Genomic DNA, 24,106 nt, shown 5'->3' on the forward strand with positions numbered 1-24,106 from the left:
TACACAAACCAAAAATAATTCATTGTCTAGAGACCATAACAAATTTTAATGTGCATTGGCAGAGTAAACAGGGGTCTGCATGGAGTTAAACCAGTGGTAGTGAAGGAATGTATTACAAAATCCACACAGTGCTGAAGAGTGGTGTTTTGTCAAAAACACAAAAAAAAAAGAAAAGAAAGAAAGAAAAAAAAGGAAGTATAGATGTCTACTGGTTGTATGACATACAGATCATATTAAAAACTGGCTTGCATGGGGACCAAAGTATGTCCACTCTTAAGTTGTATCACACAGATTGTAAGCAGTTTACAGAATTTAAGTTAATTTTGCATATACAGGAGTTGCAATGTTAGAGAAAACACACTGAGATAGAGAATGCACATACACACACACAAAAAAAAAGTGTATATATATATATATATATATATATAAAAACCTCTACACAATCATCAGGGGTTGGCCCAAATCTCTAACTGTCACCAGTGAAGAAGAAATAAAATGTGACAGGGGAAAAAAACAAAACCAAAACAACAAACAAAAAACCAGCAAAAACCCAGGGGAAAAGAAAAATATTCCCCCATACAACTGATGAGAAAAATATCTTCTTTTCTTTTCCAGGAGAAAGTCTGCTTATCTGCTCTGTAGAACCTTTTTTTTCCCCCTCCCTATTCCTTATTTAAAAAAAAAAAAAAAAAAAAAAAGAAGCAGAAAAAAAGAAATTTCTTTTTTAACAAAGTCTGTGGGGTATTTTGTTTGGGTTGATGTTAAATCACTATGTTTGCTTCCAGGCTGGAATGGTTCTTTCAGCACAGGAAACCAATTGTCATCCTTGGTTAATTCTGTAATACTGATGACTCGCAGGCCAGCCCCTGAGCAGTCAAGGATGAGGCTTCTCCTTGCTGAGAGAAAACTGGGGTTTGCTGTTCCAAAACTTCTGATTACATCACACCAATTCTCTTCAAATGAAAGATAAGTGAAATGCCAAAGAAAATAAGATATAGAAGGAAAACATGTGGTATCCTCTTCTTTTTATATTATATTCTATTGTATTATAGTAATTATCTATTTTCATATTTTTGTTTGTACTTCCTGAAGAAGGTGCTCCTTGTGTAGAGATTTAGAGTACACTGGGTGCAGAGTGGTGGTTGGAGGTTAGGGTCAACTTTGCTGTCCGCTCCGTGGATTTTACAGGCGATTTGCTCTTTGCTTTAAGAAGAGAAAGTGATATTGGAAAATGTCAGCACTTTTAGATTAAAGCAAAGCACCGTTCACAAAGCCACAAACAAGAAGCAGGACAGAAAGTCCATGGCTTGTAGCTATCCTCGCACCTGCGGAAGAAGTTATAAGATATTCGCTCATCTTGAAGATTTCCAATGCTCCTTATAAGGCTGTTTTAAACACATACATTTATATACTTAATTATCTCGCCAGGTTGGCTCTGGTGCCCATGAATGTCTTGGCATGCACTGCAAACAACAACACATACAAAGTATTTCAGTCCCAGGGAGGTGAGTATTTTTTGTTTTGCTTTGCTTTTGATTCTTTTCTGTCTTTTTAAACAACATCATCCAGTGAAGCCACAGACCAAAAGGAACAAACTGAAACACTTTCCACCTCAGAGTGTCTTTTACAAAATCATTTCCAGCCCCATACCCTTGACCACAAAAAATTAATCTAGTAGCTAAGGAGTGTTTTCTTGCAAAACAGAGGAGATACTGGCAAATGTCTGTGCTATTTAAAACACAGGGAATAAAATGCTGAAAGTTTGGAAGTATTTGGTTGTGAGCAGTTATATTTTCCTAGATTTCATTTTCTTTTCCAAAATATCTATGAAAGTAATGGTACACATCATTATTTCTAAAACCCTTTTAAGTATTTAAGTATGCTATCTGAATAAAAGCATTCAGAACCAGACTCAACCAAATTGTTTGCACACCAAGTACATGAATATGCAGATTTCTTACATAGCCAGTCTCAGTGTTTGATAATTCTATATTTCATAAAGATTTACACGCAGAATTTGAAACACATTATTTGAGGTGAAAAACATAAATTTAACTTAGTTGTACTGTAAATAAAATGTCCAGTTATAACAGGTTTATTCATGATTAATAGATTTTAATAGATGTGTTGTGTACTAGAAAAGTATAAATGTTACTGATGGATACAGACATCAGCTCTATAACAAGGCAATATTGGTATTATAAGTGGTCCATAGTAATGTTGGACGTTTAACAACTCTTTGGTTTGACTTTGTTCATTTGGTTGGTTTTGTTTGTTTTGTTGTTTGGTTTGTTTGTTTCTGTGTTTGTTTTTAATCTATTAATCATGTATAAGCTATTTTTTGTAAATAATTTAATATTAAGCTGAATGCTGGATTTTGTCATAGCCCAACTGAACATTTCTCATCCAGAATACGCACAATGAAAGTAAAAACTCAAGGCAAATGTTGTTTTTAGTTTTCAAACATTTACCAATAAAATATTTCTCAGTATCTAGTAATTATGTTTCCAAGCATAGAAAGAAATATTTCTGTTCCTCCTTAGTGAATTTTTCCCTTAAAAAATGGGGATTAAACTTAGTCACACATCTCTAAGCATTGCTTCTTTCTGTAAATGCATGGTGTGAAAGGCTGTGTACATAGTAGTTGTCATAAAAGACTCTTAGTTCTTTGTCACATACATAGAACTTCTAGATAAAAGTGATATTTAAAATTTTCCATATGTGAATTTGCTTTCTAAATGAATATTAACATTTAAATGGAAGCAGGTCTCAAAGACTTTACCAAGATTTTCAAAGAGATTCCAGAGAACTCTTACCCTAGTTCCTACTGAACATAGACAGGAGTGGCAAACCTACTTTTCCCCATCCGATAGCGGTAGCCTACCTGTACTACATTGTAGTAGTTTGCTGGGCTTCTCAAAACACTTGCTCCATATTTGGAAACAGCAAGCACACAAGCAAATTTGCTGCAGTTTCTTCCTGTGTGTTGTTCTCCCATAGGTATTATTTGCAAGCTTGTGCCCAAGGAGCAAACGCAGTTTCTGGTTTTGGTTTTATTGAAGCATGGCTTAGTTCTCTCTATTTTGTAAGGTGTAAAATCTGTCATTGGACAGACTTTCTATCATTTGCTTTCCCTGACAAGAAGTTAATTAGGAGCTTTTTTTGCTTTAGACCATTTAATGATTTTTTTTTTTTGCTTGTTTTATTTAATTTAAATATTCTTTCACTTTGACTAGAGAAACACCCAGCTCAAGACAAATTTAAATAGGCCTTTGGAATATATTTCTTCTCCTTAAAATATTTGCAATGCAAATAAGAATAAATACCCAGAAGAATCTCATAGAAGTTATTCCTTTTAAGAGCTTTTTTAACAATAAATCGCATAATTTGACAACTTGAAAGCTGTCATATGTTGAAGAAAAACAATATGATGCAAAATAGATTTGACAAACTATTTCATGGTGGAAAAAATAGCACTATAATATTTGTAGGCAAAGCATTATTTGATTTTTGTTTTGCTTGTTTCTTTCAAGATGAAAATCTATAGATCCCCAAATATATATATTTCATACATATATTGCATATATATTGATAATCTTTTTATTCATAGTGTTCAGTCTCTGTATAAACCATAGCCTCCCTCCAATTTATGTCATGTTTTACATGCATGCTCTTCTGAAGCAGGTGGGTGTTTCTTTATCTTACAAAGGATTTAAGTTAGAGCACATGCAGTAAGTACAAAACAACACTGAATACATAGGACAAATTTAGGTGAAATAAAGCCAAAACAATTTCAGCTTGAAAGTGAAGAAAGAAGCTCTTAGGACTGTAAATCACTGTCAGAGACAGTATCTTCTGTATTGTTTTGGGAAATAATTAGTATATCCTAATGTCATTTCGGGTCTCTCTTTACTGGCTTCATTTAAAAAAATATTGTCTAACCTAAATTGCTACATTTTCACTGATATAGCACCTCAAATAAAATTGACTTGCAGTACACAGTGGCATATATAACTATTAGCTGCACTCTGATCCTTTCAGTGATCCCTTTGAAATAAAACTGGAGTTTAAATATATTCAGGATTTTTTTCACGAAGGTGTGTAAAAGAACAGTACTTTTTTTTCTCTCATGAATTCAAGTATTTATATTTGGAAGGGTAGAAGCTGAAAATTTAGTGTAATAACATTACAAACCCAAAGCCAGCCTTTTTAGATGTTTTTTTTCCCCCTTTTCCTGTTCTGTCACATTTGCTCATATTCTACTATTTGGGTTTCCATCATAATAAAGGACAAGCAAACAGAAACAGTCAGAAATTTCCATTTTGACTGGGGATTTAAATCACAGAGTGTTCAAATCAGAGATTTACTTTCACTATTTTCAGACTTAAGTCAGAGGTAAAGTACAGCTTAGAATAAAAATCCAGATGTCTCAAAAATACAGAGTACACAAATTCAGAGTTTTCATGCAGAAATACAGTTCTGACAGGACTTAATAGTATCCCTGGAACTGTGAGCATTGTGAGCATGGTAATATAAGTAAAAATGTATCAATATGACTTTAAATTTGCTTAACCAATCACTCATTTTCCTGCCATTTCTAAAATTATTGTCTAATTAACATAATTAAAGCTTAAAGAAATGTCATTCAAGTTCAATAACACTGGGCCACACTGGATTAGAATTGTGTTAATCTTCAAAGACCTGGAAGAAGAACGGTAGCAGATGTGGATATATTATTTCTAATATATTAGTTATACCTGGTGCCTGGTTCAAGGAGTCTCATGCTTTAACCTATTAGCTACTGGGATTCAATGAAATTCTTGAGTTATAAGTCTTACCCCTGTGAAAAGCACATGCACTGTCTTTTGTCTCCTGCCACTGACATATTTCCAAAGAAGCAAATGCCCTTGAAACACTTAGCCTTTTGTCCACAAATGCTGTCTTCTGAATGTGATCGTAAGTTTCTGTGTAACACCATGAAAGAGTAGTTAACATCATTAAGCTCTTTGAAACTGTGATTTTTTCAAGTATGTGGTTTACTGATATGCCAGGGAAACAGAGAAAAAAAAATATTGATAATTTATTCTGAACTTAGTGTTCAAAATAACAAAGCAATCTCTGTCATAAATGCCCAACCATGTTTCATGGCTCATGGTGCATGGACCAAAGAGCTAAATGTCAATTTTGTTCTGTGAATGAGATTCATTTTAGAGCATCTAAGTATAAAATAAAGCCAGCAGAAGTTATAAATCACTAGCAAACCTTCACTAATCCATAAAGTAATCATTCATTGCATGCCCAAATTGCATGTCTCTTGCTTTCACTAAGATATTGATCAGACAAAATTTGTGCAAAAATACATGACATTTTGGGAAGCAAGAAGCAAAAAGCAAATGATTTCATAATATCATCCATTTATTTTCCACAGATGAACAATGCACTGATTTGTAAACTAAGAGGCTGCCTCAGAGCCTGCAGTCCTGTTGTGTCCTATTTGTAAGAATACCTTAAGCAGTTTATCACCTTGAGTCTCAAGCATTTTTCATATACAAGAGTTGAAATTTAGCTTTGTGTTTCCTCGGGTTCAGGAGGTCTTTGGGATGTAACAGCCTCCTGCACTCCGAAGCTCAGTACCTGTCAGAGCGTCTGAAACATGGACTCTTAGAGTTACATTTACAATGAGTAATGGACTGTCATATATAAATAACAGAATGAATCCACTAATTCACCAGCACTGCTTTAATATTTTACTAAACATAAAAGTTCAGTGAGGGCATTCTTGAGTTTTATTTAATTAGTAAGCCACTACTAATGCCTGAGTAGACTGCTGGGGTTTTGTTGACTACTCCAGGAGAAGTACAGACAGTCACACAGAAGTCCATCCTTGATTCTCTGCATGCACTATATGATGCTAAAATAGACCTGTATATGGATGAAGAATATAGATTCAGTTTGTACTGAAAATGAATTAACTTTTTTGTACTACTGGGTTCTGAAATCACATAAATGTTGAAACTTTGGAAGCTTCATTTTGCAGAAGTTTTTGCCAATAATGTCCATCGTTAAGTGCCTGGTTTGCTGTATTGCAATAATTGTCTTTGCCTTATAGCGTCAGATTTGAAGTAGTCTTATCAGCCTCAGCTGAAACCATATAAAATCATAATTTGGCATTATTTACATGGAAAGTAACCAAAAGTTCATTAGCAATCTTCCTTAACTTTACTGGAGATATGAATGAACTACAAATATTCTGGAAAATGTTTGCTTTTTTACATCCATTAACACAGGTGCAACCACGCATGGCCAATTTTATTTGAAGTACTATTTGAATGTCTCACACCTTGTTTTGTTTTGTTTTGTTTTGTTTAAACATTTTTCCTCTCTGTCTTATCAGCTGCTGTGATTTTTACTTTTCAAAATTTCTGAAAGCTTAGTTACCTATATTCCTCCTCTACTGCTGGAATATGTGCACACACTCAGGAAGAAAAATTCTCTTCCACAAATGTAAGTGTCCCTTTTTCTCCTCAAGGGAATTACTTCTCTTGTGTGTTTTAGATTCTGCCACTGCTGTTAGTCTTCAGGGAACTAAATGATAAAAGATTAGCAGTAAGTATCATCTGCAAGCCTCCTATATTTCCTTATGCTTCCAGTCCATCTTTTGCCATTTCCTGTACAGTAATCAGCCTTAAACAGTGTGAAGTATCCAGTACTGTCTTGGTCAAGCATACCACACAGGGCAAATTAATTAATCTAACATGCCAGAAGAAAAGTTCTGAATTCCTGATTTATCTATTGGGTTTGCATTTTGGAAGAAAACTACTGCTTCTAAATTGATGGAAATTCACAATGGGCTTTGTATTGAATTTCCCTGAAGTCCAGTTGGACTTTCTGTCCAGCACATTCATCTACTCATCTGCTGTGTGTTCCTTTTCTGCCAGTGTTGCCCAAAAGAGCAGTTGAGGAAGAATGATAGGTTCCTAGATTGATGACTATTAACTGGCTTTCACTAAGTAGAGTGGCCAGGTGAATAGGGGTATTCAGTCCTTCCACAGGGAAAAAGAAAGCAGCAACTTTCCATCTCAGAGTGGAGGAGAATATGCTGCCATTGGTTTGAATCACAAGAACTCCTGCAGCTGTTGCTGGGCTAAGGCAGGTAACAGCATTTAACATCTAAAGTCACATTCTATCACAAACTGGAGATGGAAATATTTGGGAGGGAAAAAAAAAAACAGAGGAAACTTAAAATATAGGTAACAAGGAGTAAGTAGTAAGATAGCAAGTGGTAAATCCATTCAAGGACAACAAATATCAATATAAAGAGAAAAATAAAGAAGAGTGGGACTTTGGATGACTTCTACAGTTTCACAACACCAAGATGGATAGAAATGTAATTGTGGGTATACTGTCATAAACAAACACAGATTTTTACACTCAGGCCACCTTCTACATCCTCCCTTAGATCAACCCATATTTAAGGAAAGATTTGCATCTTGTTCCTCCTCTCTTACATATCTCTGAACTGGGGCTTTCTTTTTAATTCTTCAAATAATGATCTTTTAATTCTTTTTAACAATCTTTTAAATTCTTTTTAATGATCTTTTAAATTCTTTTTAATGATTTTAATGATTATTTTTAATTTTTAATTCTTTTTAATGATCTTTTAATTCTTCAAATAATGATCTTGTTCATTCTTTAACCTCTTGACTAGAGCAAGGCTTCCTAATTGGGCCATCATGCACTATGAAGAAGCTAAAATGTTCTCCAACATCACGCTGAAAAAAGAAAATGAGATCATCAATATGATTTGCCCTTGTCAATCTTTTGCTTTGAAAAGGAAAAGGGGAGGGTTGATATCCCTAACCAAATAATTGAAATGGGTAATGCATCAACATTTATAGATTTTCATACTCTTCTAATAAAAATACTCAAGAATCACTGTTGAGTTTGAACATGGTTTTTTTTCAGGAAGATGAACTTAATCCATCTCCAGTGTAATTTCTGCTCTCTTCTATGTCCTTTATCCTGTAATGCACAGCTTCTGTTCTCATCAGTGCAGTTCCTTCTCTTTTCATCTGCAGATTTCTTTAATATGTGTTAATATGTAGCTCAGGAGTAAATAAATTTGACTTACTGGCATGATTAAGAAATCCTGATACATTTTGCATTCACTTCATGACCATCATTCACTTCTGTAACAGTTATCCTCAGGTTTGTTTGAACGCTTTTGCTTCCTGGAAACTTATTTTGATCTGAAAGAAAATCTAACTGTCTGGACAGACCACCACATAAATGTAAAAAAAAAAAATTTAAAAAAAAATAAAAAGTATCAGCTTCTGAGCTTTTACTTTCCTTAGCACATTCATGTGATACACTCATAAAGAAGTTCAGAGTAGGAAAGTAGCAGTATACCTATTTAGTGAAATGAAGTGTAGATTAATTTTCTCTGCAGGTGGTAAGTGAGGCAGAGCCTGTTGAAGTCAAAAGGGCTCACACACCTTTCAGCTAGACATATCCTGAAGCATATATCTCATTCCATCAGTGTAAAGTACTTGGTTTGGTTTGGTTTCTGTCTCAGCCACCTGAAATTTCCTTTGTTTAACCAAGGGTATAGTGACTTCTTGATGTTCCTGAATTGTTTACTAGCTGTATAACTATGACCACTTCCATTAGCATGTAAGAAGCAGATAATTTAATTCTCTTCCTTCCCTTGGTTGGTATTTTTGGTAGCTGTGCCTTACAAGTTTTAAAGTCTTTTTGTTTGTGGGTTGGGTTGTGGTGTGTATTTGCATTGAATATGTCTTCACATGTATAAGTAATTCATTGACTTCAGCTGTTTCTATTTCAGTGACATGGCTAAGAGAGATGTTTGCAGATCGTTTGTGAAACACCAGCTTTAGCTATTTAAGCAAAACTAAGGCGAGAGGCAGCCCAATATCCAGTGCCCATTGCAACAGTTAAAAGCTGGCAGGGAGGGAGGAGAGGGGGAGGGAGGTGCAAATTCAAACAACTGGAAGCCCTGAATTGGTTAATTGGTACTTTTTCAGAATCACTGGCAACATGGTTTATGACTGTTCTTATCAGCACTCAAGACCTTTCTTTCTCATCTGTCCCTGACAACCACGCATGTAAAATGTCTTACAAGTTTTTAGAGTGTGACAGAGAAGCGTACAAACCAGTGCATTTCTATTTACCTGCGTGAAATGACTGATTCCAAAGCAAATGCCTGTTTCCATGACTTTCTTGTGGTAACCCATTCTCATCCATTTGCTTGCATATAGTTATGCTCCATTGTAAGTGAAGGCAGGAACCAAACAAAAATTCTTCTTGATTTGGTTTGATTCTTCTGCTATTGAAATTAAATATGGCTTCAGTACAAACTGCTCATCATTTTTAAAATATATAGAAATGGGTGTATATATTTTATATAAGCCACATTATAGAGAATCTCTAAACCAAGCTAGCTGTGAAAGATACAATAAAGTTGCAGTGGGAGATCTATCTGAAGAAACGTAGAACTGAACTTGTCTTTTTCTTCCTGTGCCTTTTATATTCTGTTCTTCCTGTCTTCAGTGAGAAAAAAAAAAAAAAATCTTAAGTGGGATGGTAATATTACTCTTCCATCTTTAACAGCACCATCACATCAAGAAAAATATATACAAAAGGGCTTATTATAACAGGCATAAGAAAAAATGCCATTCTTTGTAAATATTTCGGTGTGAAAGATTGAGTTTCTTTTCTTGCTTTTCACACCTGACACTGCCTGCATTTATGTTTAACATACAGTCAACCTGATCTCCTTCTATTTATGTTGTGTAAGAGCTATTTGCTTAGAACTCATATAAACTCCCTTTTATCTGTATCCATCAAACTGGATGAGTCTCTTTTCTTGTCAGATTCCTAGATGCTAAGTGTTTTCAGGCAGGGAGCCTATTTTGCCTGCTGGATAATGCAGTTGTTCCAGAGATTAGTACAGTGCCTGACTAACAGAACATACCTCTGTCTAAGGGCTATGACTCACAAGCTCTTAATGGTTTTAACTGGAACAGCTTAAGATGATAGCGTCTCTGTCTCTCTACCTCCCACTCTTATGGAAATTAAAACTTCCAATAGAAGGAGTCACACAAGCAAACTCTGAGCCATTTCTTCATCTATAGTAGTTTAGCAATGCAATACTTTATCAGCTGTTACAAAGGCTTTATGTCATGCTCAACACTGTGAACTAGGAGAGCTGAGGAACAGGCACCTATTTCCTTCTTCCATCCACGTTTGGAGCAATAAGAGACATTGATTGGAAATATTTTAAACTTAAGACCTAAATTAGAATTAAAAGGCAAAGCCATCACTCTTGTAATTTCTGGAATATAAATGAAATACAACATTATCATCTATCAGTGTAATAATTTGAAAATGGTTTATTGTGAGAAAGAAGCCTGAAGTAATCATGCCAAATCCTGTATAAATTCTATCTTCTTTGCATTCTATATTGTTGGTTTTTTGTACTTTCACTTCAGATTTTTTTTTTTACCTTTCTTATTACACTTCTGAGATGTGGAATCAGTCATAAGGATGCAATGTCATTAATCATTATTCAAAGACTCTTTAAGTATAAGAAGGTCACTAATCAGTATGCATTGTATGCATGTCAAGAATTCAGCAGACTACAAAATGGGTAATCATCCTGGGGTTTTTTTTTGGCAGAGTTTTCAAGAGGCACAATGCCACATAACCATGTTCTTAAACAAGCAAGGTGGATGAGGCTGGAGCACCCACACACAGACAGCAAGTTGCGCTACTGAAAGTGTGATGGCAAATCCCTTATGATAAGGTGAAACAAAGGGTTTGGGGCAGTCTTCTCTTTATGAGGACATCAGAAATATCATCAGCTGCTCATCAAATAACATCCAGCTTTATCATCAATAAAACATTATTACTGTAACTGTAAAGAAGTTTATGTGTATGGATTATCTTTGAAGCTCATTAATTATTTAATCAAATGGAAAAGTTTTGTCCAAAGAATAAGAAAATACTAAGAATGTCAGGCATTCTAGCTAGTCCAGCCTAAGAATTCACAGATAAACACTGGGGGAAAAAATGATAGAATTTACACAAAAAAATCTCAAGCAACAAAACCCACCACCAAGAAAACTCCTTTCTCCTGAATCTAAATGAGCTAAGAACAGAAGTTTTGCTCCCAGACTGTCCTAAACTTTTATAGGTGGTACAAGCTGGGTAAAATTTACACTTATTTTATAATTCACTCTCACTTTATGAGTAGAGGAGAATTCATCTTCATCCTCAGGTTTGAGCCAATTTTTCTGCTATTGTAAATTCATATCATTCTTCTAGTGTCAGCAGTAGACAGGAAATACCCTGTTTCTTGTCTTGAACAAACAAAAATGTCCACTGCACTGCTGTATATGTGTCAAGTAACAAATAGGTTGTGCTTTGAAGCAAGGAAATACCATCAGTTGTTTCAAAAGCAGGCACTGTCACATCTGCTGTAATCTCTGATGCCCGAATGTAAGATTCCTGATTGTGTAGCAAGGAAAAGCAATTTGAGTGAGATGACACACAAAAGCATTTATTTCCTGCCCCCCTGCTTTTCTTTCCTTTCTTACTTTTTTTTCTCTCTCTTTTCTTTCTTTTTTCTTTTTTTCTTTTGAGGTGTGTGTAGCCCATCTGCAAACTTTTCAGTGGTTAATTATGAAACAAAGTTATATCAGACATGCAGAAAGAAATGACTGTGATTCTGTTGCTCAAAGAACTCCTGTAAGGTCCCCTAACAGTTCTTTGTACATCAGTTTTGTTCTAAACACTAGGTGTGTCTGAAAGGTTCATTTTTAAATAGCTAGAAGAAAGGAAGAGATGTGATTAAGTGCATAAGAAGTAATGCTAAATGGACAGAGAAATATACTGGTAAGGTTGCTAAAAGAATAAGAAGGAGCTCAGTATACATTTGTATAGATAAACACTGTAGATGAAAAAAGTGCAAAATGAGTTTCTTAAACTTTGTGAATTTAGTTCCTGCTGTTTCTGTCCTCATTGTTTCTGGATTGGCTTCATATGAGGCAAATATGTAGTGCAGCATCCAAAACCAGTTTTCCATGTTTTCATTGCCTATAACATGAAAAGTATCTGAAAAAAAAAAAACAACTATTCAAGTGTAGTCCAGGCTTTTTTTTCTTTTTAATAAAAAGTGGAAATCTGTCATGGAGTCCTCTTTCCTATAGTGTACTTTACCTAATCTGCCATTATCCACTTTCTCAAGTTCCCTGTTACCCCTATTTGTGATTAGCTAAGTTGATTTAACATTTCTTTCTAAACACCGTCACTTTTACAGGAATACATATTAAGTGGAGGTGTCATATGTTTAAGAATAAAATCAATTATCTCAACAAACCTGAGAAGACCATGATTTTCTTCTGTGATTCAGTATTAGTGTTTAACCATGGGCATAACTAAAGATACAAATAGTGTCTCTTATTTCAGAGAGTATATATTTGAGTTTAAGCATACCCAGTGATCAGTCTGGCATGGGCATGGGGGATTGACTAACCGCTAAAACTTCTAGACCAACAAAAATGAACACGTTTTGTTTGGTTAACGCTTTCTTTTCTTAGTTCCTGAACCTGTGTGTTTTTGTAAGAGGAATAAAAATTCATAGAAAGGTGACAGTGGTACAGTATCAGAAAATGGCAATGACAGTGAGAGATGATTACAAAAAGTAGAATTTCAGACCCACCATTATTGCTGGATTCAGCTGGACTAAGCTCTAGGAACAGGAGTTTAAGCATTTGCCTTCATTTGGATCTATCAGCTGGTATGCGCACATAAGAAATTAGGGCGTGTATTTTTTGAAAGAAACCGAAGGCAGTAGTGAGTTCATTCTGCATTGGAAATACTGACCTGAATAAAGGGTTCAGCTGCTGTTAAGATCTTGCTTTGTCAATGAAGTTATTTGGAATAGATTATCATTTCTCAGAAGATGCTTTCAGTTTCAGGGTCAACAGTTAACATGGATAGAATTTATTCCATTATTTCAGAGACGTGCAGGGGATTCATTTCAGAAAGAGAGAACCAAAGTAGAAGTTTTGACTTGAACTAGAGATTACATCATATACAGGTGTAAAATGCAATAGTCCTTGCATCACCTTTTTGTAAGAACTTCTGAGAATGGCTGAATAAGGTTCAGAGCAAAACTCTCATTGACATTTGCATTACTGCAGTCCTAAGGAAACAGATTTTTGCTGTGCAACAATCACGGTAAAAGCTGGTGCCTCACAACCTCATGCATGCTCATGTTTTCTAAAACAGCAGCCACAAAAGTCAAAGTCCTTCCCTTAGTGAATAAAGAAGTAATGCTGGCTGTCACCATGCTGGAGGCTAGAGCATATTTTTTTGTCCAAGAAGATTCCAGATTTTTATATCCAAGAAGATTCCAAACTGGAAACAAAATCTGTGCTAACAATAGGTTGATAATAAAAGATTCCTGGATTTTGTAGCTAAAAAGGAGACAAAGAAATGTTATCACTTTAGTAGTATCAACAGGTTGAAGAAATATGTTTCCATCTTTTTTCTTTTTCTTTCATTCCTGATCAACTTTTTTTCCCTGATGATAAACTTCTCAGTGTGATTTATGATGCCAAGAATCCAGATCATTCTGTCTCAGACAAGGAACCACCTCTTCTTCATGCTCTTTTTCAAGTCAGTCACTGCATCTCTGCCATCCTCACAGGAACAGTTTCAGTATGGAGTTAGGATAATAGTTGAATTTGTTACTTCAGGAAAGAACAACAACAACAAAAGTGCTAGAAATGTGTAGTCAGCATGCAAGTATTCAGAAAATTGACTTAATCTCACTTCTTCATTCGTAGTTACTCCCTCTTGAGTTCTCTCAGCCTGATACTCTCCGGTCTGAAAACAAACGAATGTCTTGGAGTGCTTTAACACAGCATTGGCAGAACAGGAAGAGTTTGGGGGAATATACAAGTTCTCAGCACAGCAAATTTTGCAGCGTTGCTGTAAATGTGACTTGATTGTAGACAAAAAGTTTTTCTATATTTATATCCATGAAACAGTGAGACTTGGTGAAGCCCGTGGATAATGTAGCTTCCTTTTACCTCAATTAATTGCAGCTTTTACTTCATTTAACTGCAACATTGCTTAGAGTTACAAGGCTCTGGGATCATTTTGTATTTTTACCATTGAATTAAGATACATTGTTACGAACTGTGTAGCAAAAAAATGGCTGTCACTACACGTGCATAGGACACTTTCTGGATTAGCCTGTCAGATTATTCAGATTCCTGTTAAATTGTGATGGTTTACTTTATCTTCTGCAGCTCATGAATACAAAATGCAGGGTCAAGTTGTGTTAGATTTGACTTTTGCTTTCCTGACTGTTTTGACATTGAAGTAGACCTTTAGTGCTTCTCAGTACAATTATCAGAAGACTGTCTGGGGAAAATGTTCTCTTTATTTCTTTCTTACTACATTGATTCTGCGTTTTACTAACAATAACAAATATCTTTACACTCACATAATATTTTGCAGAGCAGTGTGAAATGCTGAATGGATCCCCTATTACTTTAATTTGTCTGCCTGTGCTGTATATATCCCTCACAGTTAACAGAGATACTTTTAATTTTGAGTAAAAGAGGGGAAATGTAAAAATATCTCTTCTAAATAGGCAATGACTCTAGACTGCTTTTCTAGAGCTACCTATTAAACATCCATTTTTAAGAAACACATGCAATTTTGCAATGTACTTCAGTACAGAAGGAGTTTAAAAGTGCTATCTATCTTTCAACAATAAATTTTGGGGACTCAATGTTTGTATAATGAGAGTCTGTATTTTTTAGAGGCCATGATCTTCAGAAATAACTGAATATAGATTTCTCAGTAATTTTGTGGTGTCATGTTTCCTTCTGATATAAAAATGTTTCTCATTAGTCTGCAAGACAGTAAAATTTATTGCTAGGCAATAACTATGCACTAGCTCTCAAACATTGCAAACTATTTGATACAGTATGATGCAACAAGCTATGGTTAGTAGTACATCTCTCTTCCAACAGTATTGCTGAAGTCAATGTATTTCTCAACATGAACAAATATATCAGAGACACTCCATATGTCTTTCAAATACAAACATGTGCATAACAATAATGTTTGTATTAGGCTATGTTTCTGTGTTCTAGACAGGACAGATCACTTACACGTAATCACACAGCAGTCTTGCACATGAACGTGTAGTTTAGTATGATGTTGAAGAAGAGCTTCTAATTCGGCAGTGTAAGGAAATTGTGGTGATTTGTTATCACATAAAGAAAATTACTGTCTATGACACCTGTCTTCTGCTTTTCTGAGGTTTCACAACTGTTGTCTTCCCTTCCTCAGCTGAAGCTGCTCCTCAAAAATACATAGAGCTGAAAACTTCCACTGGCTTGTGTTCCTATTAGTGTAGGGTGGGTATCAAGAGGAATTGAAATGACACTCACAGCTGGAAAATCAGGCTCAGAATTTCTCAAGTAAAGCAAAGTAAATCTTGATTATGAAGAGTTAAACTGATACTCATCAAAAACATCACTGTGTAGCAAGTGACCATTAAAATTGAAATTAAGCCAAATACAGATTCTTGGTACTCCTTGCTTCTTTGGTAGACGAGTGTCATGTGTGATTAATATAGTATTAATCTGTGCCTCATTGTAGAGCAAATTAATTAATAAACCAAATTTTATTTCAATCTGACTAAATTTGAAAACATTTATAATTGAGGTTGTCTGTACTTTATCTGCAGCAATCTTTGCTCAAGGGAAAAAAAAAAAAAAAAAAAGAGATAAAGTTTTTCTATGTTTTTTTCACAGGGACCTTTCCATGCAATAACCTACTAGATCTCCAATACCAAATATCCAAATGTCCAGTAATAAGGTAAGATATTGCTTGGAATAAATGCATAAACAATGTTATGTATCAAATTATTTATCCAAAGAGATTTATTAGATTAGGTGTTCTGTGCATTCTTTGGCTGCAATGCAGTGTAGTCTGTAGTTACATATTTCATAGACCTGTCAACATAGAACCAAAGAGAAACCACTCTATGGACAAGTCTACCACTTTGAAATTTGTGATTACAATGGAATGTTAGAATGAGGATTTAATATAAATTAAAATATTTATTTTCTTCTAGCAGCTTTTCAGAAGAGATAAAAACTGAAAAATACTCCTTCTTTGGCAAAAAGAATTGAGGAGAAAGTTCTTCACAGGAAGAATAATTGGCCAGTGGGATGTGCTGCCCAGGGAGGTGGTGGAGTCACCATCCCTAGAGGTGTTCAAAAAAGGATTAGACGTGGCACTTGAAGCCATGATTTACTTGTCAGGAGGTGTTAGGTATTAGGTAATCGGTTGGACTTGATGATTTCTGAGGTCTTTTCCGACCTCGTTGATTCTCTGATTCTATTCTATTCTATTAATGTAACATTCAAATTGATTTTAAAAATTATAAGAGTTAAAATGGTGGTATGTACATCACCATTTCCACTTGAAATAAGATGAATAATCATTTTGTCCTGTATGTTCTACATATTCTACGTTGTTCTATATTGGTTTATAGTCTACATTTTTCTATATTGCTCTATGATGAATAATCATATTGCTAGAATCTGTAATGAAATGTACTTTCCTTATCAAAATGTTTTTCTAACAATAAGACTATAACATGGAAGTGATTTCACAGTACATGGCATTTGCTGTGAGGAAAACGATGCATTACAGAAAAGTAAAGCAGCTTCCATTATGTATTTGAAGCTAGGTTGTGGTATCCTGCTCTACATTGGGCTCTCAGTTTAAATAGAAGTAACTCAGGGATGTTTAAACTCAGTTTGTTTTCCAACAGATTTTTGGTCTTTTACAGCATGTCTGAATTTTTATGTAGTAGTCAGCACCTACCTCTATACTCATGTTCTTCTACATAACTGTGAATTTTACTGTATCAATGTAGATAATGCAGACTTTTATTGCTTATTTATGCAGTGCTGTAAAAACTCTCCCAAACATACCTAGTATGTTAATTTCTACATGACAGGAAACTGAAGCATTGCCATTTTAATGCTGATTCAATGCAAGTGGTAAAGCAACTGAAGATGACAAATCCACATTCTCTGACAAACCCATGGCCATTCTAATGGAGAAACAATGTGTTATATCTAAGGTCTGCTTAGATTTAGGAGTCAAGTTCCTTATGAAAATAGGATTGACACTAAACATTAGAGATATAAAAGTTAGGTGGCTGGTGTAAAGTAATGTAGGAAGAAATGTTTCTGGATGGGTGTTTGGTTTAATATATTCATATTCAAATGAGATGAGTCATTTCCTGATATTCCTGCTCCATTCACATGCTACAGGGTAAGCTAAGCTTTGATTAGGGACCTATCCTTGGGAGGATAATGTCTGTATAGAGATTGAATAGAATGTGGATTTGTTTTATTCACATTTAGAGATTTAAGGCTTTTTGCTTCTTCTGTCCAGAAACTTATCCTTGAGCTTTTAGAAAGTAAGGAGATGACAGGAGGAACAGAGCCAGAAAAAGGGAGGAGTAAATGAGCACCACACTTTTCCTAGTCACAATTTCTGGTTACCTTGTTGAGTTAGCCTCATTTTACATACTGGCAAGCAATCAAATGAAAGCTCAAAATGCTTTACCATACCTGATTGTGGACTTTTGTTGGGGATTTTGGCTGCTGCTTCAGGGCTAGAGGTGGCATGCACACGCTGACTGGCAGAGTTATGGATGCTACTTGGAACAGCTGCTGAGATGTTTTTGCGCGGTTTTGTGTCTTGCAACCACATCGGAGATGCCTCGAAGGCTTGCATTCGCCGAGAATGGCTATTAGCATTGACTTTGAGAAATGCCTGGGCCTTGTATTCCTGAAGGTCTCCATAGTTGGCATCAGTCACCCTGCACTGATAGAAGCCTTCATCCTTTTTTCTCACTTTTGAAATCTGCAGCTTGTGGGAGATGTCATTCCCTTGTACTTTCACTGTCTGCAAATTTGTCAGGAAAAATAGACAAACAAACATATTATCAGATATCACTGCTTCTCTGGGAAAACTCTACTAATGTAGAGTCAGTCCAGAGAAGTCAAGTGCCAAATTAATCGATGGTGTGATTGTGCTTAATACAGGGAATCTGCATCAAGGACAAGTACAGCACCTTCTTTCCACAACTGCTTGGGTGGTTTGCTCTGAAGCACTAATTGTTTGATAAATTGAAGAGCAACTCTTGTGGATACATTATTGCTTTAAGTTGCTGGATGGACTTAACAGCCTGTTGTGTTCTACCCAGCTCTGAATTCATATTTGTAAAATTGAGTTGAAAGTAAGGGTTGCACACTTTCAAGCGTGACATATGCAATATTAATCACACAGAAAGTGCTGCATATTTATTCAAACCATATTCAGTCATAATATGTCTACTGAACGATTCATATTCAGCAAAAAGATTAAAAATGTTCCATATGAATTCATAGAGTATCTCTATGTCATATTTTGCCTTCTTTTATTCCCATGCAATAGCTGCAAAGTGAACAGTGTGGCATAGCACTAGTGACAACAATGGAATTTGTTTTGGGTTTAGCATTTGAAATTTAGAAATTGTTGCCATCAGCATGTATCCGTGGCTTCAACTTATGCTCATTGACTTCTAAAACAACAGAAATGGTGAATTTAAACTGATTAAACAAACAAATGACCAAAAACCTGCAACACAGCATTTAGTATGTTTTACCATTTCTTTAATGAATATACCAAATGCCCTTAAAAGGTTACTCTCCATTTCATGAAGATACTGTCTATATACTGCTCCAATGGAATAGTATCCAAAGACCACATGTGAGCCTCATTTGAAAGATAGTCTACAAATGTAACTGAAGATATGGTCCATGGTGCAATTCATAGTGAATTGTGAGAAATATAATGAGAAATGTAAGTATGGCTAGAATATAAATATCTTGAATAGAATGTATCTGTATCCTCATCTCTGAATGTCTTTCAACTATACCTAGCTGCACTTTGATGTGGTTACTTGGTTAGCTACTTGCATGCATCAAAGAAAAGCCAAGTAAAGGATTTAATGGAAGTTATTAACCTTTATCTGTTGCTGGTTTAAACTCTGCTAGTACTTAGAAGCCTTGTCTGCAGCTAAAAGACATTTCTGAGGGGATTGTGTCTGAGAACAGGGAAATATCTTGAACTCATGAGGCACACTCATGCCACAGCATCTGCTCAGCATCTGTGTCTTTCCACTGCAGTGAGCACCACACCACAGCTCCACCCCCATACATTTCTTGGGACACTAGGGAAGGAGGATCTGAATTCTTCTGAGGTCAGGGGATGTGGCTGTATCAGACTCAGGATATGGGTCTCTTGAGGAAGGCATCCTGTCCCTGGACAAGAGCTGGAAAACTGTTGCTGATAATTTTGTTGAGACGATGTTCTGGTTTGATCTCCAAATGGCAGATTGATAACTGAATCAGACACCCACTTTCCTAAGAAATTCTCAATGACCAAGAATGGAGATTGCTCCCAACAGGGAGGTCTTCTCCAAAAGGTTTCCTGGTTTTGTTTGTTTGTTTGTTTTTCCTCAGCCAGCAGATAGAAGTTTGCAAAGGCAGTCATGTAAATTGTTTCACACTGCCCTTGAAGGATAGTGCAGCTTCACAGCCAAATTGCAGCCTTAAAACCAGCTTTGGAACCCTATGACAGACCCAGCAGTTGTCCAGGGTAAATGAAAGCAAGAGGTACAAGGATGGGTGCAGATATCTGCTTCTTGGGATGGAACAGGGTCTGCCTGTCTACGGCCCGGGCCTCGCTGGCCAATGCCCTTTGTACCCAGATGTTCCCAGGCCTGCAGGCTGCGTAGGGCAGAGCTGTCCTGGCACCCTCTGCCAGGGCCGGCGAGGAAGCAGCTGCATGCTGCGGCCACCTGGACACTTCAGCTTGCGGTGCGGATGGGGAAGGGATGTGGGCGGGGTGACAGCCTCGCCGTCCGCTGCCGTGCCCCGCCGTGCCTGCTGAGAGGTGGCTGCCGGCAGCTCCCGGGCTGGGCTCTGGCTTGGGAAGGACCCTCCCGGCCGGCGGCGGCTGCCGGCGCCGTGCAGCGCCACTTACACTGATCTTCGTGCCGTCGCTATCCAGGTCTCGTTCGGGCAGGAGCTCCACCTGTAAGGAAAGGAGCGCTGCCGTGGGTCGCCGGCCCCGGCCCGCCCCTCCGCCGCGGGTGCTCAATCTGTGCCCCGCGGCCGAGCCCCGTGAGCAGCGCTCCGCGTGTGCCACCTGCGGGCAGCGCCGGGGAAAGTCGGCAGCTGTCGCGGGGCATTGTCCTACGAACCCGGCGCCCCCCGCCTCGCACGAACATCTTTTCCAGGTGGTGGACTGGTGCGGAGGTGGCAGCGCCGGAGGGGATGGGCGTCCCTGGATGACAATGTAAGCGGTCATGCCCCAATCTGTCCTGCTGAAATATTGCTGTTGTATGATTTTTTTTTTTAATTTCCTTTTGCATTTTTTGAGGCGTTAGTTTCCCCCTGCATCCCCCCTCTAATTGTGTGCCCTCCTGTGGCAGCTGCACGCAGAGTTGAGGCTGCCAACGTGACTGCAAGAGCTGTAAATTGGAGGGTATGTGTAGAAACTTGACATTTGGGAAATTGAACATTCCCACAAAGAGCAGCCCCTGAACAACTGCTTTTCAAAGGGAAAATGAGAAAGAAAAAACAAAAAAAAAAAAAAAAGAAGAAAAAAAGGGAAAAAACCAAACCCAAACAACCCACAAACCAACCAACCAACAAAAAAACATTTTTTGAAAGCCAAGTGGTTTTGTGAATATCTTTAGCTGCATCCTGGGTGTGACACGCACCAAAATCATCCCTTGAGGTGGGCAATTTTCTCTGCAGGTTACTGCACTGTTATTTCATGGTCAAAATTAAGCCCCCAGGGAGATCCACAATATTTTTCTGCTGCCTCCCTCTCCCCTTCTTTTCTCCTTTCCTTTGAGAGGAAGCTCAATTCCAGGGTGGTTTGGGGACTTTGTGGTGGAGGATCAGTACCTGAGTGCCTGTCACCTCAGCTTCAGCCTCTTGGTCCTCATCTGCCCGCAGAAACCACCACTGGATTTCGAGGTACACCGAAGTGGAACCACTTTGGAAAGCACAAGACATCTCCACATTCTGCCCTTCACTGGCTGTGACATTTCGGGGAAACTCAGTGAATTTTGCTGCAAAACAAACATAATCTTCTGTTACCTACTCATTGTTTATTCTCTGCTTTTGGAATCATAGAATCACAGAATTGTTTTGGTTGCAAAAGAACTCTAAGGCCATTGAGTCCAACCATCATGTTGCCTTTTTTAATTCTGTCTCTTTTTCTTTTTTTTTTTTTTTTCATTTGTTTTCTTTTCTCACTTCCCTTTTTCCCTGTTTTTCCAGTTTCCTCACACACTATCTCCCCCAGTGCCTCTCATACCCAGGAATGCCTTTCTTCCCATATGCACAAATTTGTCTTCTTCACACTGTCAGCTCATGAGAAATTCTATAAACTCCCTTGCTTGCTGCCATGGGTTATTAAAGTTTCATGTAATGAGTTCCAAATACCCTCAGGCAGATTGCCATATTTCACCACATTCGCTGAGGGATTTTGTTCAAGACCAGTTTGGTAGAGGGAAGAAAAACCCCTAGACTGATTTGTTATATTTCACAGAACTGAGCTGGAGAAGTGTAAATTGCCAAACCTTCCATTGCCAGCTGGAGCAGCTATTGGAAAGGGAATTCTTCTGAGGTGCAGGTTATGACCACTCATCAAAATGCCTATTTCAAAGGCTTCACCCGAGTTAGTTACTCTTTCTGAAAGCTTCTGCTTACATAACTAGACCAAGAAACAGTACCTCTTCTGTTTCTCAGTTTTGACAAATGCTTTCAAGCCCTAACCTTCACCTTGGCATCCCACTCCTCTAACAAACAGGATCTGTCTGTTTCAGTGTACCACTGCTAGATTAAAAAACTAATCCTGATGGACATAGTCTAAGGCACCAGCCCTTTAAGTCTCAGTCTTTACTTCTCTCTCACCTTTTCCTATAGTGTACTTTTAAAATGTTATAACATAATGAGGTATAACAGCCAAGGGGGACATACACACACACTCTACATATAAACAATGTAATAAATAAACCCTGTGTTTCTAGAAGATGAAATTTTGTTTGTTCCTGAAGTGTTGCTTTGTGTTATGCATTGCTGCATAGACTGGAGCACATTGTGATGCCACAGAAATGTTGCCTGCTTCTTTCTCTATCCAATCTTCCTAGTTAACACAGAATTGATGGGAGAACATAGCAATACACTCAACCAGTGTTAGATTTTCCTCTTTTACTTTTGTGCCCGACAATAGATACAAAAAGCTACTGGTTTCACATTTCACAGTGTCTTTGGCTAGTGAAAGTGGCAAAAGGACTCTGCATTTTTTACATTTGGGGCTCATAGACTAGTTTGGGGTTGTTTTAGTTTTCTTTTTCTTGTTTGCTTGTTCCCTCCTTCCTGGTCAGATCGTTTGAGCAGTGTGGGGATGCAAAGGGGAATACTGCCAGCCCTACACCCAGTTTCACTGCCAAGCACAAGCTGGCACAGGCTCGCCGGCAGGGAGCTGCAAGCAAGGAACAGCGGATAGCGGGAGCGGGCAGCAGGCGGAGGCAGCGGGCAGCAGGAGGGGGCAGCGAGCAGCAAGCACGACAGTGGGCAGCAGGTAGCAGGCAGCAGGCGAGGGCAGTGGTCATCAGTCAGTAGGCGACGACAACGGGCAGCGGACGGTAGGCAGCGGACTGCAGGCGGGAACGATGGGCAAGGGGCAGCAGGCAGTCAGCGGACAGCGGGCGGGGACGATGGGCAGTGGGCAGCAGGCAGTCAGCGGACAGCGGGCGGGGACGATGGGCAGTGGGCAGCAGGCAGTCAGCGGACAGCGGGCGGGGGCAGTGGGGGCAGGGGCGGCACCGCGCGATCTGTCCATGGTGCTGACAGCGTCGCTGCAGCCTCGAGGTCCCAAACAACTGACTTCTGCAGAGCCGCGGCTGCTTGAAATGCAAGGCGCGCCTTTAGGCGAGAGGAAGAAGGCGCAAGGGTAGGGGAGAGGTCTTTAAAGACCTTTTTTTGGTTTTTTTTTCTTAGTTACCGAAGGGGCAGAAATACACAAAATAGAAATGAATGCCTGACTGTGAGGATTTCAGGATAATAGGAGAGGAAAGGGGTCACAACATGAAAGGGGACTGCAATATTTTAAGAAAGGCAGTAGATTTAGCCATCTAGTACTTGGTATGAATGCAGTAATTATGCAGGCACGGGTAGGTGTTTATTGGATGTGTACATGCATACACACAAACATGCACAAACATATACATGGGTGTCCATTCACCAGCACCCCATCACCCCATCACTCTTCTGCACGGTGCCTGCTATGTGTCTCTTTGAAATCAGGTAAAGGAAGCCTTTTTTAATTTCCACTTTGGGGAAACCTCTCACTTCTGTTTACAGGCAAATTTTAAGCTAAGCATAAACCTGATGTTTAGTATTCTCATCTCCTATCCATTGTGGTTGGTTTCCATTTTTTGATTCACTCCTTCACTCCCCCTCCCCCTCCCTTTCCCCCCCACCCCCCCTCCAGTTCCCAGTCTGTTTTAGCATATAAAAACACACACACATATTTGATAATAAGTGATCTTACCTTGGGTAGAAAGTCCTTGCTGGATATACATTACTGAAAAGAAAATTAATCCAAAATAAACAAGAAAGATTCCCATCATTGCAAGACGAAGAAGTCACATCAGGCTAACACAAGCCAAAGGTGCCCTCAAAAAAGCAGAACTGATATGTCAGTGTAGGTATGTGTTTCTAAATATATAAACAGAAAGAGATTTCAAAATGTTATAGAAAGATTCTGTATTCTAGCCCTAGCTGCAACGTTGGCAGCATTCTGCTACTCAGAGGAGTCTTTTTCCTTGAGAAGAGTGAGCATTGCAACACAGTGTGGTTCAGACGAGCTGTCTTAGGCGCTCTGCTGCTTGAAGTCCAGATTCAGA

General features: G+C 37.9%; 1 protein-coding gene across 4 annotated transcripts; it reads right to left on the reverse strand.

Annotated features, from left to right (window-relative positions):
• Positions 1-709: 709 nt before the first annotated feature.
• On the reverse strand, positions 710-24,106 carry VSTM2A (V-set and transmembrane domain containing 2A). Of its 4 annotated transcripts, none has more exons than XM_054163994.1 (5): positions 23,752-24,106; positions 21,096-21,262; positions 20,164-20,214; positions 17,703-18,039; positions 710-1,203 (listed from the first exon to the last, which is right to left on the reverse strand). In XM_054163994.1, the coding sequence occupies exons 1-5, from the start codon at positions 23,828-23,830 to the stop codon at positions 1,115-1,117; spliced, it is 723 nt and encodes a 240-aa protein (XP_054019969.1). In that variant the 5' UTR covers positions 23,831-24,106; the 3' UTR covers positions 710-1,114. The 4 variants fall into 4 exon arrangements, with proteins under 4 accessions (XP_054019969.1, XP_054019972.1, XP_054019970.1 ...); XM_054163995.1 differs by having other exon boundaries at positions 1,102-1,325; XM_054163996.1 differs by lacking the exon at positions 710-1,203 and adding an exon at positions 1,234-1,463.

Source organism: Dryobates pubescens, chromosome 9 (assembly GCF_014839835.1).
Source record: "Dryobates pubescens isolate bDryPub1 chromosome 9, bDryPub1.pri, whole genome shotgun sequence".
In the NCBI taxonomy this organism is placed as follows: Eukaryota; Metazoa; Chordata; class Aves; order Piciformes; family Picidae; genus Dryobates; species Dryobates pubescens.

Excerpts from the sequence above, each read along its gene's own strand:
- VSTM2A (XM_054163994.1), bottom strand. The coding sequence starts at position 23,830 with ATGATGGGAATCTTTCTTGTTTATTTTGGATTAATTTTCTTTTCAGTA. Across the intron at positions 21,263-23,751 it reads GCAAGGACTTTCTACCCAAG|CAAAATTCACTGAGTTTCCC; the intron begins GTAAGATCACTT and ends TTTGTTTTGCAG. Across the intron at positions 20,215-21,095 it reads CTGAGGTGACAGGCACTCAG|GTGGAGCTCCTGCCCGAACG; the intron begins GTACTGATCCTC and ends CTTTCCTTACAG.